This window comes from Ceratotherium simum, chromosome 5 (assembly GCF_057802395.1).
Source record: "Ceratotherium simum simum isolate JZ-2026a chromosome 5, ASM5780239v1, whole genome shotgun sequence".
Classification (NCBI taxonomy): domain Eukaryota; kingdom Metazoa; phylum Chordata; class Mammalia; order Perissodactyla; family Rhinocerotidae; genus Ceratotherium; species Ceratotherium simum.
This window is the reverse complement of record NC_141904.1, coordinates 37223112-37244934: the sequence shown is the minus strand read 5'-3', so window position 1 is coordinate 37244934 and position 21823 is coordinate 37223112. Positions and strand designations below refer to the sequence as shown.

Sequence of the window (21823 nt, the reverse complement as noted above, 5' to 3'; positions counted from 1 at the left end):
TGTCACCTGGTCACAAGGTGTACATTTGCAAGAGCTTCTTTAGGGTATACTCAAAAGCAGCAATGCTGGGTCACAGAATATGCCAATGTTCAATTTTACAAGACAATGACAATTACTTCCTGGGTAAACATCTGTACTTCATTTCCTGGCTCCCTTGCAGGTACATGCAGCCACATAACTGAGAGCTAGCCATGGGAAGTGAGCTAGTTGGAGGAAAGCTGTGGTTTAAGACAGCAGAGTTTCCTTCAACCAGGTCCTCAATAACTGCAGAGAGCAGGGCTGCCCTGCTGACTTCTTCATAGAACACATCCAATTCTGTTGTGTGTAAGACATTAGACGTATATTAGATATATATGCCACATCAGCCTACTCTAAATACACTAATAAAGAAAGAGATACCTTGAAATGGAGTGCGTCTAGAACAAAAATCTAAAATATGTGATATCTATCTAGTGGCTGACAGCACAGCAAACACATATCAGAGCTGGTAAGATGAAGACATTTGTTAATGTGATATTATTGACTGTGATAATGTGGAGGGCAGAAAAGCATGTAGATCTAGAGAAGAGGTTGGAAAGTACCAAAATGTTCGTGAATAATGGTTTCTCCTTGCTGTATTTAGCAAGGCATTACAAGAAAGAAAGTACTCAGGAAAGAACTAGTTGGTTTGCAAGCAGAAATAAAAGGGGAGAGAGTACAGAAACTGATGGCCTCAGACAGTTGCAACAGCCAACTATTTCTAAATACCACATGGTAGAAATTAAGACTTAAAAGCACCTTGAGCTACAAGAGATTATCCAGACTTCTCTGTTAAATAGAATAACTAAACTCTGTAGCAAAGATCAGATGAAAGTTGCTCCCTTTCTTTCCAAGCCTATTGTTTCAGATGTCTCAAGGTAGATACCACTGAGAAAGAAAGGCATAGGGGCCAGAAAGCAAAAAAGTAAAATAAAGGAGGCCTGAGGCTGTACTCTAAGAACTGTGGGTATGGTTCTGGGCACTGGGAACTAATTAGAATCAAATAGATTAGAAGACCACCAAATTGTTAAATTCTGTCAAAGAATCCATAAGCCTAGCCTAAAATATGCTGTGATTATAAACTAAACCTCAGGTCTCCGAACTGCACAGGTAGGAAATGGCTGTGAAATAAAAATAGCCCCTAGGAAAGAAATATTCCCTAACATTCACTTCAGATATAGTTATGGAAGACAATGGGCAAGGAAGAACCTTTCAGAGGTTGAAGTTAAGAGTCATCAAGACCAATGGTAAGGGAATCCCTCCCAGAAAACAGAATAGGAACTTCCTCTACTGCTAAGACAAGGGGGACTTCATAATGCCTGCCTGGCAGAATCTCATCATTGCTACAGAATAGTAACTGCTGTGTCTTCCATTCTTTCCCTTTCCAAATTTTATTGTTTATTGAAGTTATCCTGTCCCTGTCCTGAATTAGGAGTGAGGGACAGTAGTTAGGAGAAGGTAACAAAACCATGAAGCATCAGATGCAGATCTGATGGAGAGGACTGCACATCACTCACAGATCCCTGACTTCAAACTGGATGCAGTGAATGGATGAGATCTGGTTTACCTCTTGGGGATGAGGTGTGTTCTGTGTGGAAAGGAGGGTCATCAACATGGTAACCTGCTTACCAGAAAGGCAGACTATGGCATAAGAGGCTAGCTGCTCACCAAATTTCATGTTTTTCTCTTTTTCCTGGGCATACATGTGGTCTATGTGCCCACGAAGAACAGGACTACATGGATTTTGGAGAGCTGCTAGCTGCCTCTGCCTCTTTTGCAGTTAGCGAGCCTATGTAGTTGAACTGCTGTCAAGTGAATGTGAGGACATGATATGTGCCACTTTTAGGCCTGGTCCGTAAGAATTTCCCATCATGCTCCTCTACGCACTTATCTAAATCTTACTGTAGATTATACCATGTGCCATCAATATTATGGATCATCATGTACTTTTGCCCTAAAATTGTTTCATAGAAAGTTTTTAAAAAAAGAATAAAAGGGGCCGGCCCCGTGGCTTAGCGGTTAAGTGCACGTGCTCCGCTACTGGCGGCCCAGGTTCGGATCCCAGGCGCACACCGATGCACCGCTTGTCCGGCCATGCTGAGGCCGCATCCCACATACAGCAACTAGAAGGATGTGCCACTATGACGTACAACTATCTACTGGGGCTTTGGGGGGGGGGAAAAAAAAAAGGAGAAGGATTGGCAGTGGATGTTAGCTCAGAGCCGGCCTTCCTCAGCAAAAAAGAGGAGGATTCAGCATGGATATTAGCTCAGCACTGATCTTCCTCAAAAAAAAAAAAAAAAAAAGAATAAAAGGATTGAAAAATCAATAGTAGGCAAACACTAACTGAAAGAAAGCTAGTGCCACTATATTACTATCAGATAAAAAAGATTTCAAGATTAGAAACATAAAGGAGAATAGAGATGATAGCTATATAATAATAAAACATTCACTTCACCATGAGGATGTAACAATTTATTTTATTTTATTTATTTATTTATTTATTTATTGTGAGGGAGATCAGCCCTGAGCTAACATCCATGCTAATCCTCCTCTTTTTGCTGAGGAAGACCAGCTCTCAGCTAACATCTATGGCCAATCCTCCTCCTTTTTTTCTTCCCCAAAGCCCCAGTAGACAGTTATATGTCACAGTTGCACATCCTACTAGTTGCTGTATGTGGGATGCGGCCTCAGCATGGCTGGAGAAGCGGTGCGTCGGTGCGCGCCCGGGATCTGAACCCGGGCCGCCACTAGTGGAGCGTGGGCACTTAACCACTAAGGCACTGGGCCAGCCCCGAGAATGTAACCATTTAAAATGCATCTGTACATAATGCTGCCTCCAAATACATAAAAAATTGTGAACTACAACTAGAATTATACAAAAAAAAATTACAGTTGGAAATTTCAACATACTTCTCTTGATTATTGATAGGCCAAGGAGTCAAAAATCAGCAAAGGTTTTAATCATTTGAAAAACAAGCTTAGGGGCCGGCCCGGTGGTGCAAGCGGTTAAGTGCTCACACTCTGCTGTGGCGGCCCGGGGTTCGCCGGTTCGGATCCCGGGCACGCACCAACGCACCGCTTGTCAAGCCATGCTGTGGCGGCGTCCCATATAAAGTAGAGGAAGATGGGCACGGATGTTAGCCCAGGGCCAGTCTTCCTCAGCAAAAAAGAGGAGGATTGGCATTGGATGTTAGCTCAGGGCTGGTCCTCCTCAAAAAAAAAAAAAAAAAGAAAAAAAGAAAAACAAGCTTAGGGTTCTGGTTGAAGATGACAATGCAAGAAGATCCTAAACTCAACTGTGCCACAGACACACCAAATCTACAGCTGCATATAGAACAATTTCCTCTGAAAAATACCCCAAAACTAGCTGAGTGACTCCTGCACATTGGGCAAATGAGAAAAACCCACATCAAAGTGGGTGGAGAGGCTGAGACACAATCTCACCATAAACCCCACCCCCAGTGTGTGACCCGCAATTGGGAAGGAATGCAAAACGCCAAGCTTCTCCCAGAGGAGCGAAGGGTTTGAACCTAACATCGGGCCCCAAAACATTTAAGACCTGCACCAGAGAGGCGACTTCCAAAACATCTAGCTTTGAAAGTCAACAGGGCTTGTGTCCACGAGACCCACAAGGCTACAGTGAACTGAGAAATGGTTCTCAAAGGGCTAAAGCACACAGACTCACCCATGCCAGGGTCCAGCGCAGAGGCAGTCAACTGAAAAGTGCCCCGATTTTCTGTGAAAGAGACTTATTTGCTTATCTTAAAGCATCAGACTAAGGAGCAGGCATCTAATTAAACATACACCTAAGGGCCTATCTAGGGGCAGGCCACATCTAGAGGCCTACTGAAATGCTCTCCATGGACGGAGGCCAGCAGGTGCCATCTTTGCATTCTCCCTCACTCCAGCCAGTGGGCAGCATCTTTGAAGTCTTCCTCTGCCTCATTTAAGTTCACCAGTATCTCCCAGAAAGGGGCTTGCACCCTCATCTGGTGCCCTGATTTTTGTGGCTGCTACCCAGGGGATACCTTTAAGCCACCTGGCTCTGGTGGCCAGCAGGGCTTACACTTGCAGGTCCCACAGTACTGTAACCAATGGGGAAAGCGTTGTTAACCAGCTACCACCTCCAGGGCACACCAAGAGGCAACAGACTGAGGTGCCCAGTCTTTCTGTGATAGAGGCCTATTAACTCATCTTCATAGGTGCAGCCTGAGAGCTCAGCTTCTAATTAATTAAACATACATCTAAGGGCCAACATAATCCTCTCCAGAGACCTCAGAGGGCAAATGCTATCTTAGCTCTCTCCCTCTGCTGCACTCCAGAGCACCAGTATCTCATGGAGGGAAGCTTTTACATGTGTCTGGTGCCCCAGGTTTTGTGGCTGCTGCCCAGGGGACATCCCTTGATCACCTGGCTCTGGTGCCCAGTGGAGCTTATATTTCTGAATCCCAAGGGACTGTAACACTTGACGTGACAGTTCTTAGCTGGCTACCAACCCCAGGACACAGTGCAAACAGCAGACTGAAAGACATCCCAGTCTTTATGTGAAAGAGGCCTATTTGCTTGTCCTGGAGCTTCAGTCTGAGGAGCAGGATTCTATTTTGGCACATATCTAGGGACCTACTAAGATGTTCTCCAGGGACGCCTTCTTTGTGCCCTCCCTCTGCCTCACTCCAGGTTGCTGGTATATCCCAAAAAAAAAGCTTATACACTCACCTAGTGCCCCAATTTATGTGGCTGCTGTCTAGAGGGCACCTCTAGATCACCTGGCTCTGGTGGCCAGCAGGGCTTGCAGTCCCACAGGAATGTATATATTGGCATACTTTAAAAGCTGCTGCCCGAGGGCCTGGCTTCCCATCAGCCTGAATCCAGGTGTTGACTGAGATTCTCCCCTTAGGGACACTGACAGGTCTTGGCACACCCTCAACTACTAGGAGCCACTAAAAATAAAATAGGCTGCTTAGACAATCACAAAGGTTTTAGAAACAACTAACAGCTAGGGTAGGTTTAAGATAAACAATAAGGTTAACTCCTATATAAGGGCACTCCTTCAAGACTCATAGAGGCTGCTGTTTTATCTAAGGCATAGAAACTAACAAAGAGAGTCAAGCAAAATGAAGAAACAAACAAAACAATATGTTCCAAACAAAAGAACAAGCTAAAAGATCAGGAAAAAAAAAAAACTTAATAAAACAGAGATAAGTTATTTACCTGATAAAGAGTTCAAAATAACGGCCATAAAGATGCTCACCAAGCTCAGGAGAAGAACAGACGAACACAGTGAGAACTTCAACAAAGAGACAGAAAAAAGAAGGAATTACCAAATAGAAATCACAGAACTGAAGAATACAATAAATGAAGTAAAAAATACACTAGAGGGGTTAAACAGTACACTAGATGAAGCAGAAGAAAGGATCAGTGAACTCAAAGACACGGCAGTGGCACTCACCCAATCAGAGCAGCAAAAAGAAACAAAGTGAAGATAGCTTAAGGGACTTACAGGACAACATCAAGAGGACTGACATTCACAGTACAGAGATCTCAGAAGGAGAAGAGAGAAAGAAAGGGGCAGAAAATTTTTTAAAGAAATAATGGCTGAAAACTTCTCTAACCTGGGGAAGGAAACAGACATCCAGATCCAGGAAGCCCAGAGAGTTCCAAATAAGGAGCCCAAAGAGACCCACACTAAGACACATTATGAAGAATCAAAAGTTAAAGACAAGAAGAGAATCTTAAAAGCAGCAAAAGAAAAACAATTTGTTACATACAAGGGAACCTCCATAAGACTATCAGCAGATTTTCAGCGGAAACTTTGCAAGCCAGAAGGGAGTGGCATGATATATTCAAAGAGCTGAAAGAAAAAAACTTCCAACCAAGAACACTCTACCTAGAAAGCTGTCATTCAGAATTGAAGGTGAGATAAAGAATTTTCCAGACAAGCAAAAGCTAAAGGAGTTCATCACCACTAGACTGGCCTTATAAGAAATGTTAAAGGGACTTCTTTAGCCTGAAACTAAAAGGTGCAAACTAGTAACAGAAAACACATGAAAGTATAAATCTCACTGGTAAAGGTAAATATATAGTAAAATCCTGAATAAATTAATGTTGTATAGGTTGTGAGGTAATCACTTATAAAGCCAGCATGAAGGTTAAAAGACAAAAGTTGTAAAAAGAACTATAACTACAATAATATGTTAAGGGATACAAAAGACAAAAAGACGTAAATTGTGACATCAAAAACATAAACTGTTGGGGGGAGTAAAAATGCAGAGCTTTAGAATGCATTCAAACTCAAGTTGTTTATCAACTTAAAATAGACTGTTATAAATATACGTTGTTTTATGTAAGCCTCATGGTAACCATAAAGCAAAAACCTATAGTAGATACACAAAAAATAGAAAGGAATCTAAGCGTACCACTACAAAAAAAGCATCAAATTACAAAGGAAGCGAGCAAGAGAAGGAACAGAGAAACTACAAAACAGCCAGAAAACAATTAACATAATGGCAATAAGCACATACCTATCAATAATTACTTTAAATGTAAATGGACTAAATTCTCCAGTCAAAAGACAGAGAGTGGCTAAATGGATATTAAAAAAAAAAAAAGACCCATCTATACGCCACCTACAAGAGGCTCATTTCAGATGGAAGGAGACACACAGACCGGCAGTGAAAGGACGGAAAAAGATATTCCATGCAAATGAAAACCAAAGGAAAGCTGGGGTAGCTATACTTATATCAGACAAAATACACTTAAAGACAACTGTAATAAGAGACAAAGAAGGTCATCACGTAATGATAAAGGGGTCAATCCTATGAGAGGATATAACATTTGTAAATATTTATGCACTCAACATAGGAACACCTAAATATATAAACCAAATATTAACAGATGTAAAGGGAGAAACAGCAATACAATAATAGTAGAAAGCTTGAAAATCCCTATTCAGATCAAACAAATTAGTTAAAAATTTTTCTACAAAGAAAATTCTGTGCTCAGACAATTTTACAGTTCTATTAGACTTTCAAGGAACAGTTAAACTAAGACACAGACTCTTCCAGAGAACAGGAAAAGACTGAATAGTCCACAATTCAAATCTGAGGCTTGTATTAATTAACAAATCAGATAAAAACAATAAGAAATATAAATTTATAGGCCATGGTCACTCAAAAATAGAGATGCCTCCTACGCAGTATTAGCACATAGAAAATAAACTAATGGAACAGAATAAAGACTCTAGAAATATATATATATATTTATATAATAGATTATATTACAGAGGTGATATGGAGGAAAAGAAGAACCATTCAAAATATGAACCAGGAAAAATTGATAAATCCACATGGAAAAGAAAATAAAAATGGATTCCTATCTCATAGCATAAAAATCCACATGAGAATGATTAAAAACTGAAATGTCAAAAACAAAATTTTTAAACTTTCAGAAGAAAATATATGTGAGTATCTCTGACCTCAGGATAAGGAAGACGTTCCTTAACAAAACACAAAAAACACTAACCATAAAAGAAAATATTGATATATCTGACTTCATAAAAGGTGTCTTTACATCAAAATATGCCTTCAGGAATGTGAAAAAACAAATTACAAGCTGGGAGAAAACACTTGTCAGATAAATATTAATCTCAGTACAAAGATTGTACTGAGAATATAAAGAACTCAATAGAATTCTAATTATATTACAAAGCTATAGTAATCAAAACAGTATGGTATTGGCAAAAAAACAGACACAGATCAATGGAACAGAATAAAGAGCCCAAAAATAAACCCATGCATACGTGGGCAATTAATTTATAACAAAGGAGTCAATATACAATGAGGAAAGGACAGTCTCTTCAATAAAGAGGGTTGGGAAAACTGGACAGCCACACGCAAAAGAATGACTGGACCACTATCTTACATCATACACAAAAAAGCAACTCAAAATGGATTAAAGACTTGAATGAAAGACCGGAAACTATAAAACCCCTAGACGAAAACATAGGTGGTAAGTTCCTTGACATCAGTCTTGGAGATGATATTTTGGATTTGACACCAAAAGCAAAGATAACAAAAGAACAATAAACAAGTGGAACTACATCAAACTAAAAAGCTTCTGCACAGCCAAGGAAATCATGAACAGAACGAAAAGGCAACCTACTGAATGGGAGAAAATATTTGCAAATCATATCTGATAAGGGGCTAATATCCAAAATATATAAAGAACTCATACAACTCAATAGCAAAAAAAAAACAATCTGATTTAAAAAATGGGCAGAGGATCTAAATAGACATTTTTCCAAAGAAGACATCCAGATGGGCAACAGGTACGTGAAAAGGTGCTCAACATCACTAATCAGGGAAATGCAAATTAAGACTACAATGAGATATCACTCCACACCTGTTGGAATGGCCATTATCAAAAAGACAAGAAATAACAAGTGTTGGTGAGGATGTGGAGAAAAGGGAAGCTTGTGCACTGTTGGTGGGAATGTAAATTGGTGCAGCCACCATGGAAAACAGTATGGAGGTTCCTCAAAAAATTAAAAATAGAACTACCATATGATCCAGCAATTCCACTTCTAGGTATTTATCCAAAGAAAATGAAAACACTAACTGGAAAAGATATCTGTACCCCCATGTTCATTGCAGCATTATTTACAATAGCCAAGATACGGAAGCAACCTAAGTGCCCAACAAGGGATGAATGGATAAAGAAAATGTGGTGTATATATACACAATGGAATATTTTTCCGCCATAAAAAATAAAAAAATCTTGCCATTTGTGACAACATGGATGGACCTAGAGGGCATTATCCTAAGTGAAATAAGTCACACAGAGAAAGACAAATACCATATGATCTCACTAATATGTGGAACCTAAGAAAAACAAAACAAAAACCGAGCTCATAGATATCAAGCTCAGAACAGATTTGTGGTTGCCAGAGGCAAGGAGTGGAGGGTGGGCAAATTGGGTGAAGGGGGTCAAAACATACAAACTTCCAGTTATAAAATAAATAAGTCATGGGGATGTAATGCACAGCATGGGACTATAGTTAATAATTTTGTATTACATATCTGAAAGTTGCTAAGAGAATAGATCTTAAAAGTTCTCATCAAAAGAAAAAAATTTTCTAGCTAGGTATGGTTACAAATGTTAACTAGACCCACTGTGGTGATCATTTTGTAATACATACAAATATCAAATTATTATGTAGACCATCTGAAACTAATATAATATGTCAATTTTATATATTTCCATTTTTTTTAAAAGTTAGATTTACTGTGTTATGGAATATAAAATCTAGGCCAAACACCAGAAATTACAAATGCTTAAAGGACCTATAGGCACACCCAAGAGGGAGAGAACATGGCCTTGAACTTAGGGAAAGTCTTACGCTGAATTAGGTGAAAGAAGGGGTAAGCAAAAGACGGACACTTTCAAGAAGCAGTATGAACACGGGAGAGAGCAAATTAGAGAATGACAGTTTCAGGGACTGGAAGTCAATCAGAGTTGCCAGAATTTACAAGGAAGTTGGAAAAGAGTTAAGAGATTAGATAGAATAAGAGATAATAAGTGGACAGTCTGGGAGAACAATTTAAGTCATCATAACTTAAGTGGACTTTAAAGGCAATAGAAAGGTTTTAAGCAGGAAAGAGGCAGAATTAGTAAGATAAAGAAAAAAATTGAAAATTGTAATAATCATCATAGTGAGTAAAGTATTAATATTAATCATTAAAACCCCAAATTGCTCTCTTATAAAGATTATTAAATTAGGACACTATTTGGAAAATTGAATGAAGAAAAAAATAAAGAAGATATAGTAATGTTAAAAACAAGAAAGAGGGGAAAAAAAAGACAACTACAGATCAGTAAGAGACAACCCAATAGCAAAAATTATAAACATGCATTTCAGAGGAGGAAGAGGTAATACATGTGACTGATAAACATATAAACAGATGCTCAACATTACTAGATTCAGAGAAATTCAAATCAAGAGCACAATGATATGCTATTCTACACTTAAGACATGTAATAACACTAAACGTTGGAAAGGAGAAACTCAACAGATTCTCTAATCCATTGTTCATATGAATGTAAATTAATAAGACCACTTTGGAAAAACAGTACAATATTACTATATAAAGTTAAATATCTGTAGAGCCTATGACCCCCAGTAATTCCACTCCTAGAGAAACTTTTGTATACTTGTACCAGGAGACATTTACAAGGATGTTCACAGCAACTCTACTTTTATTAACAAACTGGAAACCCAAGTACTCATCAAAAGAAGACTCAATACGTGAATTCTAGTATATTCACACAACATAATATTATACAGCAGTAAAAATGAGTAACAGGCAAAGAGAGCAACATGGATCACTCTTAGTAACAACTTTGAGCGAAAAGCATGTCTCAGAAGATACAATATACTTTGTTTTTATAAAGTTAATAAAAACAAATATATTTGACCAAACAATATAATGTTTACTTTTAAGATAAAAAAAATTTTAAAGAAAGGAATCATAAACACAAAGTTCTTGATAATAACTAGATGATGGGGAGGGGAAAAGGCAATGCACGGATCAGTGAGGAAGTGTATCATACACCAAGAATTATCAGTAATTCAATTTAACCACAGTGAAAGAAAAAAAAAAAAAAGCTGCAGTCATCATCCCTGCATATTTATCTTTGCAAATATATCTGTTAGTAAGTTCCTAGAAATGGATATGTATACCTAGCATTTTGAAAAATTTTCCCCAGTGGCCCCAAAGAATGGCTACAACAGTTTATAAAGAATTTTAGAGTGTCTGTCTCTTACCTCCTTGCCAAAACCTGATATTATCAAACTTTTGGGGTTTTCCCAGTCAGATAAGTAATATCTCATTACTTTGATTTGTATTTAAATATAGGCCTGATTGAGCATCTTTTTATACAGTTATTGGCCTTTTGTATTTCTTCCTTTGTTCATACCCTCTTGAAACTATTTTTCTAATAGAGTTAATCCACCTTTTTTTTTTTGTTTTGCTGAGGAAGATTAGCCCTGAGCAAACATCTCTGCTGGTCTTCCTCCACTTTATATGCAGGTCGCTGCCACAGTGTGGCTGACAAGTGGTGTAGCCCGCGCCCGGGATCCAAACCCATGAACCCAGGCCGCCGAAGCAGAACATGCCAAACTTAACCACTATGCCGTGGGGCCGGCCTCTCTGTCTCATCTTAATAATTTTTAAGATTTTTTTTCTTTGTATGTCGAAGAACATAGCCCTTGCTTATAATATATATTCTAATTATTTCACCTACCAATGTGCTATTTATCTTTGGTATGGTATATTTTGCCGTATTTTACTGCTCACAGAGTCAAATTTACCAATCTTTTCTGTTGTAGCTACTGTAGAATTCAGTTTTTAAATTAACAGGTCTCTAACATAACTTTCCAGGGATAAAACTTTGGAGCAGAATGTACTAGTTCTTCCCTTCCTATCAGTGGAGCTTTACTGGTGTTTCACGCCACCTCAATGTAGATAAAAAATCCAAAGGCATCATCAGAGTTTTAATGTATAAGCATAACTCCAACCTGGACTAAGGAAAATTTGCTCTGCCATGATTTGGACTTAGATGCCAACCCTAAAACAGTATATAATAGTATACAGAGGTAATGAAAAGGAACGACCTTTAAGCTTCTGCATTTGATTTCAACACACACTACTTCAGCCCTGTACTGCTTCATGCAAGGTAAAAAAAAAAAAAACAATAAAAAGGAACAAACCAAAAAAAACCTCTTTAACAAAAAAAAGAAATCTGTACAGATGCTTGAACTTGAATTTGCAGTATGTACCCCCCAAAAAAGCATCTTACCTGCTAAGCTGCCTTGGAATATATATAAGGCATCAAAGACAGCAGGAGGTAGAGGCACCAGTCCTTGAAAAAGTCCAGGGAGTGCTGAAACCAACCAGCAGGCAAGAATACCCACTCAATGATGCCCAAAACAGGAACGAGCCCTTTACTGCACTGCTCCTCAAAGTCCCCAAATTACACATAAACACTGGGCTGTAACTTAATGACTGCAACAAAAACCACAATTATTTTCACTCATGGAATTGGCTTACCAATTTTAGAAAAGGCAAATTTGAAAATTTGTGTGCTAGTAATCTTATAACTTTCCCTAGCAAACTAGTAAAACTGCCAAATTATGTAATTGTGTAGTTGATTTCATTTGCCCAGAATTATTAGGCTCAGCTCTCCTGTTCGGGGCAATCAAACCTTCCTTCATCAAGCCAACAAACACTATTAGTACTTAATTTTGTGATATATTCACATTAACTTTAACAGGAAAGAAAATGACACAAATAACGGTAATTTAAGTTTTTAAAAATGTGTCTAATAAGAGGTTTCTTTCATTATTATTTATTACTAACAAGAGCTTTGTCTTCTGAGAATGTTTTAAAATATTTACTGCATGTAGCACTCCCTATCTCCTGTGAAGTAGTTTACATGTATTTTCATTTCATCATTAACATCTGAAAGCAACCATAATAGAAGTAAAAACTTCAGGTCAAACAAATTATTGTTAAAATTTATAATCTGAGTTTTAGGCCAATATTCAACTCACATAAGACTTCTTTTCTCAAAACAGGAGTTCCTTCCAAGAGACTGCCTTTTTTATAATACAAAATAATTATCCCTCGTCTTACCACCACTAATCTGCTTAGGCCCTAGTAGTTGTCAGTTTAATATCAGGTAGTAGTATGCAATTTTCATTGAGACTGAATTAGTCCAGGTTGATGAAATGAAGCATTAGGCTACATTAACTTACTTAATAATCAGGTTCCCTACTGAAATATTGTTAGCAGCAGTATATGTTAAGACCCATATCAGGACAGCTTGCTTTTGCCAGTTATTTGCATTAAAACTGACTGCATTGTCAAACAGCATTTATTAAGTTTTCAGGCATCCAAAATTGATATTAATAACAATGAGAGCAACATTTATTTAACATTTATTAAATGCCAGGTACTCTAAGAGTAACAACCCCATAAGGTAAGAACTATTACTATTCTCATTTTACCGATATGGGAAATTACGGTTAAGTCACTTTAAGGTCACGTAACTAATAAATGGGGAGAGCTGAAATCTCAACCAATTCTGGCTCCAAAAGTAATATAGATTATAACGATGGGGACAAATATACATAAGGAGAACCCACCTCACTAATAGATATGTAGATTACAACAAATTAAATATTCCCATTGTTATAAACAGTATATAGGCAACTCCCCAAGAAGAGTAAAATTACAAGCTGTTTGTTGAACTGTGTAAGAGTGAAGGGCAGAGAGGGAGAATTTGAGTACCTTTAATTTATGAGTGAAAGCTGAGCATAAAAAGCAAAATTGTAAAAACTTATTAAGTAACAAACTGAAATTGAGTAGTAGAAGGAATCTGTGAATTAATATCGGGTAGTCTTAAAACCAGCAATAAGATGACCACATGGAAAAAATCTCACAGATCTTTCTGAGTGAATTCAAAGCAATATAGAGAGATGAAAGAAGCACACAATTCCAGGTTATGCTTGTTAGCAGTTCCAAAGGAGAAGCTGAGTCTTCACTTGGCGTGATCACTAATGGAAGCTAGTAGAGAACTGAAGAGGGTGGTAACAGCTGCAGGTAAAAATGGCAGAAGAGAAAATGACCTCAGCTGCAAGCGAATAAGATTGCCATAAACTCAAAGATTTCCTATCTATTGATGAAGTAAGACCGACAGTGAACAGGAATTCAACAAGAATAGGAACGACAGTTTGCACTGTCACAAAGAAGTCTACAATATGAAGTAAAAATGTAAGCCTAGGACAGATTGCAAGTATGAAGACATCATTTAACTGAGCAAAAATAATCAACACTTAAGCTCCAGGAGGCGGAGACTTTGCTACACTCACTCACTTTGCTGTGGAATTAACTGATGATGAAGATGGCTGCTTTGGTAACCTGGCTCAAACCCTTCTTCAAAATTTTGCTTAGAAAGGGAGACTAGAAAAGGGGAGAGCTATTATTACTGAGAATAGAAAGTCTGAGAGTAAGATGGCAAAAATGATTTAAAGACCAACAACAATTAAAATATCATGGTTGACAAGAGTTAATTTTGAGACTCGCAAGTCAGAGAAGACCTGTAGTAGAAGTACTTTAAAATTTAAATTCTCCTTACAGACTCCAAAATAAGAACAGAAGTGCGAATGCATATCTATGAACAGACATGTTATGAACATTTGCTCTCAAACGGCAATTCTTTTTGAAAAACAATCTATGTATGAGCCTTATGGCGTGATTCAAAAACAGTAACTCCAGGATTCTTAACAGCTGGGTCCAACATGGATCTTTAAAAGAACTAAAATTTCTAAAACAGCAGTTTAGAAATCACACTAGCATATAAAGTGATATAATTCCCCCCTCCCTGTTTTTGTCAACTGATAGAAACTGTTCCATGGCTGAGTACAGTGTAAAAGCTAACCCTACCAAAAGGGAAAAAATATTAAGTTAGCAGCCTTTAGTCACAGATAGCAGCAGTATTCATAAGAAGGGTAGCATTTAATCACACTCCACTGCTAAATGACTAATACGAGTCTGCCTGAAGCTGGTTATGATTCTCCAGAGTAAGAATGACATATTCACATTACAACTTGATGTCTGTGCTATAAAACCGTTCAGACCAAGAATGAAACACTGCACAATTCTAAGGTACACCATCCACTTTGTAGTGTGTTGTGGATGGCATCCCCTACAGTTGTATGGTAACAGCCTGCCCACCCTAGCCCAGCAATATTGGTTCTAACAGCTTACTGTGCTTGATCAAGACCTTGTGGGTTTGTATCATTCCTTCCTTGTTACCACTTTCTTAACTTTAAAATGGTCTAAAATGCCAAAGAATACTCTCTCTTATCCAGACAAATATTTGCTTTATTGAAATAAAATATAATTGCTGTATTTTTCATATGATCCTGTCGTTAATTTTCCTTTTTATTAACTGAGTAGAATGAGCTCATGACAACAGTGTCAAACAACACCTGATGACTAATGAAACACCCTCTAAATGCCCCTGAAATGTGATCACCACCACAAAGCTGTGTCCTCGCCCCATTTCTGACTCAAGAAAAAATGTCTAACATAATGAGGACGGTCAAGGAGAGTAATCTGTGGCATTTACACAGTAACTTTGTAGTGAACTCCCATATGTAAACAAAACTCATCCTCATTTCCCAAATGTTAAAATGAAATTAAGCACCGCCAAGGAATGGAGTCAGCTGGTCAATCTCTTAACGTATGTTAGCACTTCCCAAAATTTTTTCCATGGAATATTAAAAGGATTCCATGCTCAATAAGTTTGAAATGCCACAACTATCCATCTGGGAGCATCACCATGCATATTAGCCTATTAAGGCTCTAGGAAGTCACGTAGCAAAGAAACTGGTTTTGTTAACCCAGTGTTTCCTATACTACTTCTTTTTTTTTTTTGTGAGGAAGATCGGCCCTGAGCTAACATCTGCCAATCCTCCTCTTTTTTCTGAGGAAGACTGGCCCTGGGCTAACACCCATGCTCATCTTCCTCCGCTTTATATGGGACACCACCACAGCATGGTCTGACAAGTAGTGCCTCGGTGTGCGCCCGGGATCTGAACCGGCGAACCCCAGGCTGCTGCTGCGGAGTGCGCGCACTTAACGGCTTGCCCCACCGGGCTGGCCCCCTCCCATACTTCTTTGATCACAAAACCTGTTTTGTTTTGTGGAACATCAGTGATACGAGAAGAGTTCGGGAAATGCCATTCAAAGATTACCATATATACATGTATTAATTATTTGTAAACAATTAAAATATCCAAAACTAAAATAGGATTTCTTTGATGATTGCAGAGTACTAAAGAAAACTACTGTGCCTCAGGGTCAACAAATGTTGGTTGATAGCTTTACTTGCGAAATGACAAGCAAAATACCATTTACTATATATTCAGTGATGCCAGAAATAAAGGACAAAGAAGCTTGTTTTATAGTACTCACTGTCACTTAGCACATAATTCTCATAAATGGATAAAAACATCAATATTTGGGCTGACAGCATTTTAAGTGCTCAGTAAGAACATACAACTGTACTTACTTTAAAACTGATTTATCAGAAAACATCTAAATGTCTATGACTTCAGGAGCTCACAATCTTAACAATACTCTCTCCTGATGTTATTGACTACATTGAGATTATCTACTGATACCAAAACAATGGCACCTACTGAAGATTATTACAATACTTACCACATTACAAAAAGAATCCAGACCAATGCTATGTACATACTTAGTACATTCTGGATTAGACCAAGTAAAATTTAACAACAAGCTGAACAGCATTCTATAAAACAAAAACAAAAAGTCAGTTAGGCTAATTCTGTCTGTTTTTCTATGCTATGGACTCATAGAGTGAAAGAAGACTGTCTTGGAACTTGATGACTGAATCAAATTTGAATTATTTAAAGTTTATCAACACTTACCTTAAGAGAAGTTCTTTGGGTAGCTTTTTGTTAATAAGACCTTCATCATTATTTGAGAAAACCTAAAAGGAAAAAAAGGGAAACTGTGAAAGTGTTCCTCAATCAATTAAAAAAAAAAAAGTTACGTGTTTTTTAGATCAGAACAGCCCCAATCACTGTCCTACAAATATGATACTAATTTCATGAAGCCACCGCACTTCAACATTGATGGATATAAAAACAGTTTATATCCTATCACCGTTTCATAAAAATGGCAACACAGCCATTTCCATACTACATGGTATTGGAGATTCTGGCCAAGGCTACTAGGCAAGAAAAATAAATAAAAGGCATCCTGATTGGAAAGGAAGTAGTAAAACAACCACTAGTTACAGATGCCATGATCTTGTATATAGAAAATTCTAAGAAACCCACAAAAACTCTATTAGAACTAATCAAGGAGTTCAGCAAGGTTGCAGGATACAATATACAAATATGCAATATATTTATATAAAAATAAATTGTATTTCCATACATTAGCAATGAACAACCTGAAAATGAAACTAAGAAAACAATCTCATTCACGGGAGCATCAAAAAGAATAAAATTCTTAGGAACAAATTTAACTAAGGAAGTGCAAGACACATATATTGAAAACATACAAAACACTGCTGAGAGAAATTAAAGGTGACTTAAATAAATTGAAACACATTCCATGTTTATGAGTTGGAAGATTTAATAGTGTTAAGTTAGCAACATTTCTCAAACTCTTCCACAGATTTAATGAAATCTCTACCAAAATTCCAACCGCATTTTTTTGGAAAAATTGAAAAGCCGATCCCAAAATTCATATGGAAATACAAGGGACCCAGAATAGCCAAAATAATCTTTTTTTTGCTGGGAAAGATTCCCCCTGAGCTAACATCTGTTGCCAATCTTCCTCTCTTCTTTTTCTTCCCCTCCCCAAAGCCCCAGTACATAGTTGTATATCCTAGTTGTAGGACCTTCTAGTCCTTCCATGTGAGCGACCACCACAGCATAGCTACTGACAGATGAGCAGTGTGGTTCTGCACCTGGAAACCTAACCCGGGCCACCAAAGCAGAGCATGCTGAACTTTAACCAGTAGGCCATCAGGGCTGGCTCAAAATAATCTTGTAAAAGAAAACAAAATTGGAGGACTCAAATTTCCTGATTTCAAAACTTACTATAAAGCTACGGCAATTGAAACATTGTGGTATTGGCATAAGGACGGACACATAGATCAATGAAGTAGAATTGAGAGTCCAGAAATAAACCGTTATATTTATCAGCAACTAATTTTTGACAAGGGTGCCAAGATAATTCAATGGGGGAAAGAATAGTCCTTTCAACAAATGGTGCCAGTATAAGTGGATGTTAACACGCAAAACAATAAAGCTGGACCCCTACCTCATATCATATAAAAAAATTTAACTCAAAGTGGATCAAAGACCTAAATAAATATAAGAGTTAAAACTATAACTCTTAAAAGAAAACATAAGCATAAATCTTGGTGGCCTCAGATTATGTAATGGTTTCTTAGATATGACACCAAAATTACAAGCAAGCAAAGAATAAAATAAATAAATTAGACTTCATCAAAATTAAAAACCTTTGCGCTTCAAAGGGCATCATTAAGAAAGTGAAAAGAAAACCCACAAAATAGAAGAACATATTTGCAAATCACGTATCTGATAAGGGAGTTGTATCCAGAACATATAAACAACTCTCACAATTCAACAATAAAAAGGTAAATAAACCAGTTAAAAAATGGGCATGGAGGGCTGGCCCAGTGGTGTAGTTCGCACACTCCGCTTCGGCAACTCAGGGTTCAAAGGTTCGGATCCTGGGTGCAGACCTACACACCACTTATCAAGCCATGCTGTGGCAGGCATCCCACATATAAAGTAGAGGAAGATGGGCACAGATGTTAGCCCAGGGCCAATCTTCCTCAGCAAAAACAGGAGTACTGGCAACAGATGTTAGCTCAGGGCTAATCTTCCACAACAACAACAAAAAAAGGGCATGGGATTTGAATAGACAATTCTGCAAAGAAGATATGCAAATGGCCAATAAGCACATAAAAAGAAGTTCAACATCATTAGTCACTAGGGAAATGCAAATCAAAAATAAAAACATAATGAGATACTTCACAGCCACAAGGATGGCTAAAATCAAACAGACAGATAATAACAAATAATGGCAAGAATGTGGAGAAATTGGAAAACTCATACACTGCTGGCAGGAACATAAAATGGTGCAGTCACTTTGGAAAATAGTCTGGCAGTTCCTCAAAGGTTAAACATTGAGTTATCACATTAACCAGCAATTCCAATCATAGGTAACTACCTAAGAGAAATGAAAACATGTCCTCACCAAAACTTATACATCAACGTTCACAGCAGCATTATTCATAATAGCCAAAAAGTGAGAACAATTCAAATGTCCATCAGCTGATGAATGGATAAACAAAATGTGGTATATCCACACAAAGGAAAATTATTCAGCAATAAAAAGAAATGAAGTACTGATACATATTACAACAGGAATGAGCCTTGAATACATTATGCTACTGAAAAGATACATACAAAAAGCCACATATTCTATGATTCCATTTACATTAAATAACCAGAAAAGGCAAATCCATGGAGACAATATAGATTAGTGGTTGCCTAAGATCAGGAAGTGACTGCTGATGAGTACGGGGTTTCTTTTTGGAGTTATGAAAATGTTCTTGAATTAGACAGTTGTGATGAAGACACAACTTGGTGAATATACTAAAACACACTGGATTGTACATTTTAAATGGGTGAAATTTACAGTATATGTGTAATATCTCGATTTAAAAATATATATACCACAATCCACCAAAGCAAACTGCAGAAGGGGAAACAGTGCTGTAAATAGTACCCTACATTCATTTTTAAAGTATTCCAATGATTAGTTTTAGTGGTTTGTGAGATACTAACATTTATTAAGTGCCTACTGCAGTCCAAGCTCCAGTAAGCACTGTGTTAGATGAACTAGCTAAATTATTCAATTAACCTTTCTCTAGTTCCTTGAAGTGTAAAATTAGGTTATTGACATGAGATCTTTCTTCTTTTTTTTTTTTTTTAGATTTTTATTTATTTTTTTTTCCCCCCAAAGCCCCAGTAGATAGTTGTATGTCATAGCTGCACATCCTTCTAGTTGCTGTATGTGGGACTCGGCCTCAGGATGGACGGAGAAGTGGTGCCTCGGTGCGCACCCGGGATCCGAACCCGGGCCACCAGCATCAGAGTGCATGCACTTAACCACCAAGCCACGGGGCCGGCCTCTTTCTTCTTTTTAATGTAGATATTTACAACTATAAATTTCCCTCTGATCACTACTTTCAGTTCATTCCATAAGTTTTGATATGTTGTGTTTTCATTTCCATTCATCTTAAAGTATTTTCTAATATCCTTTATTATTTCTTCTTTCACTTATTGGTTGTTTAAGAGAATGTTGTTTAATTTTCACATATTTGTAAATTTTCCAGTTTTCCTTCTTTTTTTTTTATTTCTGGCTTCATTCTATTTGGTCAGAGAAGATACTTTATATGATTTCAGTCTTTTGAAATTTTTTGAAACTTGTTTTGTCTCCTAACATAAGGTCTATCCTGGAGAATGTTCCATGTGCACTTGAGAAGAATGTGTATTCAGCTGTTCTTGGGTGGAGTGTTCTATACATCTGTGTTGGGTCTAGTTGGTTTATGGTGTTGTTCAAGTCTTCTGTTTCCTTATTAATCTGCTGTCTAAATGCTTTGTCATTGAAAGCATGGTATTAAAGTTTCTAAATGGTGATGGGGGTGACACTGAATGATACCATGACAATCTTCACATATCTCAATAGCTGTCAGAAGGATGGGCTTATTTTCTGTTATTACAAACAACAGTGAATCAAAGTTAAAAGCCTTCAACTCAACATAGGGAAAAACTTTCTAGCAATTAGGATAGCTCATACTAGAATGCTCTACTCTTTGAAGCAGTGATACTTATCCACAGTGCTCCTGCAGAGACCACAGAACCCGGAATGTCAGAGAAAGAAACCCCTTCCTTCAGTGGGAGATTTGAATAGGAAATCTCTAAGGACCAAATCTAATTTACTGAGTCTATCATCCAGGTTCTGCCATGTACATCTTGGTTACTTTGGCATGTCATTTAACTTTTCTACGCCATGGTTTCCTCTTTTGTAAAATGAGGATAGTAATGGAACCTGCCACAAGAGTTTTTGTGAATTAAATGACTTCATATATGTAAAATGCCTAGAATAGTTTTGGCAAATAGTAAGTGCTCAACAAATAATAGCTATGATGATGGTGTGAAGTCTCCGACTATTATTGTAGAAGTCTATTCATCCCTTCAATTCTGTCAGTTTGCTGCACATATTTTGGGGCTCAATTGTTTTGTGCATATGTGTTTCTAATTATTATAACTTCTTGAGGAATTGACCATTTATTAACATATAATGAACTTCTACGTCACTTGTTTTAACTTAAAGTCTATTTTGTATGATATTAGTACTATTTGCACGGAAAGTCTTTTTCTATCTTTTTACTCTCAATCTGTGTGTCTTTGGATATAAAAAGTGTCTCTTGCAGACAGCACATAATTGGATCATGGGTTTTGGGAGGTTTTATCCATTCTGTCAGTCTCTGTATTTAATCGGTAAATGTAATACTTTTACATTTAAGGTGACTACTGATAAGGAAGGACTTATTTTGCCATTTTGGTATTTTGCTATTCTGTAGTTAAGTGTATTATTACATAAAAGTCAATTAGGTCAAGTTGGTTGACAGTGACGTTCAAATCTTTTATATCCTTACTGATTTTTTTTTTATCTATGAATGCTATCAGTTAGTAAGAAAGAGGTGTTACTATATCCAAACATAATTGTGCATTTGTTTCTTTCTCCCTTTGGTTCTGTCAATTTTTGCTATACATATTTTGAAGCTTTGTTGTGAGGTGCATACACATTTAAGATGCTTATGTATTTTTAACGAATTGACCCTTTGTCATTATGAAATATCCTTTTTTCACTCTAGAAGTTATCTTTATCCCAAAGTCTATTTTGACTAATATTAATATAACAATACCAGCTCTCTTCTGATTTTTGCATCTTTTGCATTCTTTTACTTTTAATCTGTGCCTTTATATTTAAAGTGTTTCGGGCCAGCCCCGTGGCTGAGCGGTTAAGTGTGCGCATTCCGCTACTGGTGGCCTGGGTTCGGATCCGGGTGCGCACCAACGCACCACTTCTCC

At 37.4% G+C, this 21823-nt stretch overlaps 1 protein-coding gene across 1 annotated transcript in view; it reads right to left on the bottom strand.

The window, feature by feature from the left end:
* FBXL2 (F-box and leucine rich repeat protein 2) overlaps positions 1-21823 on the bottom strand; it is a 115106-nt gene that overhangs the window by 82113 nt on the left and 11170 nt on the right. The window contains 4 exon segments of the mRNA XM_087430679.1: positions 3707-3757; positions 5233-5308; positions 16311-16404; positions 16544-16605. Of these exon segments, the coding sequence (XP_087286805.1) occupies positions 3707-3757; positions 5233-5308; positions 16311-16404; positions 16544-16605 (283 nt within the window).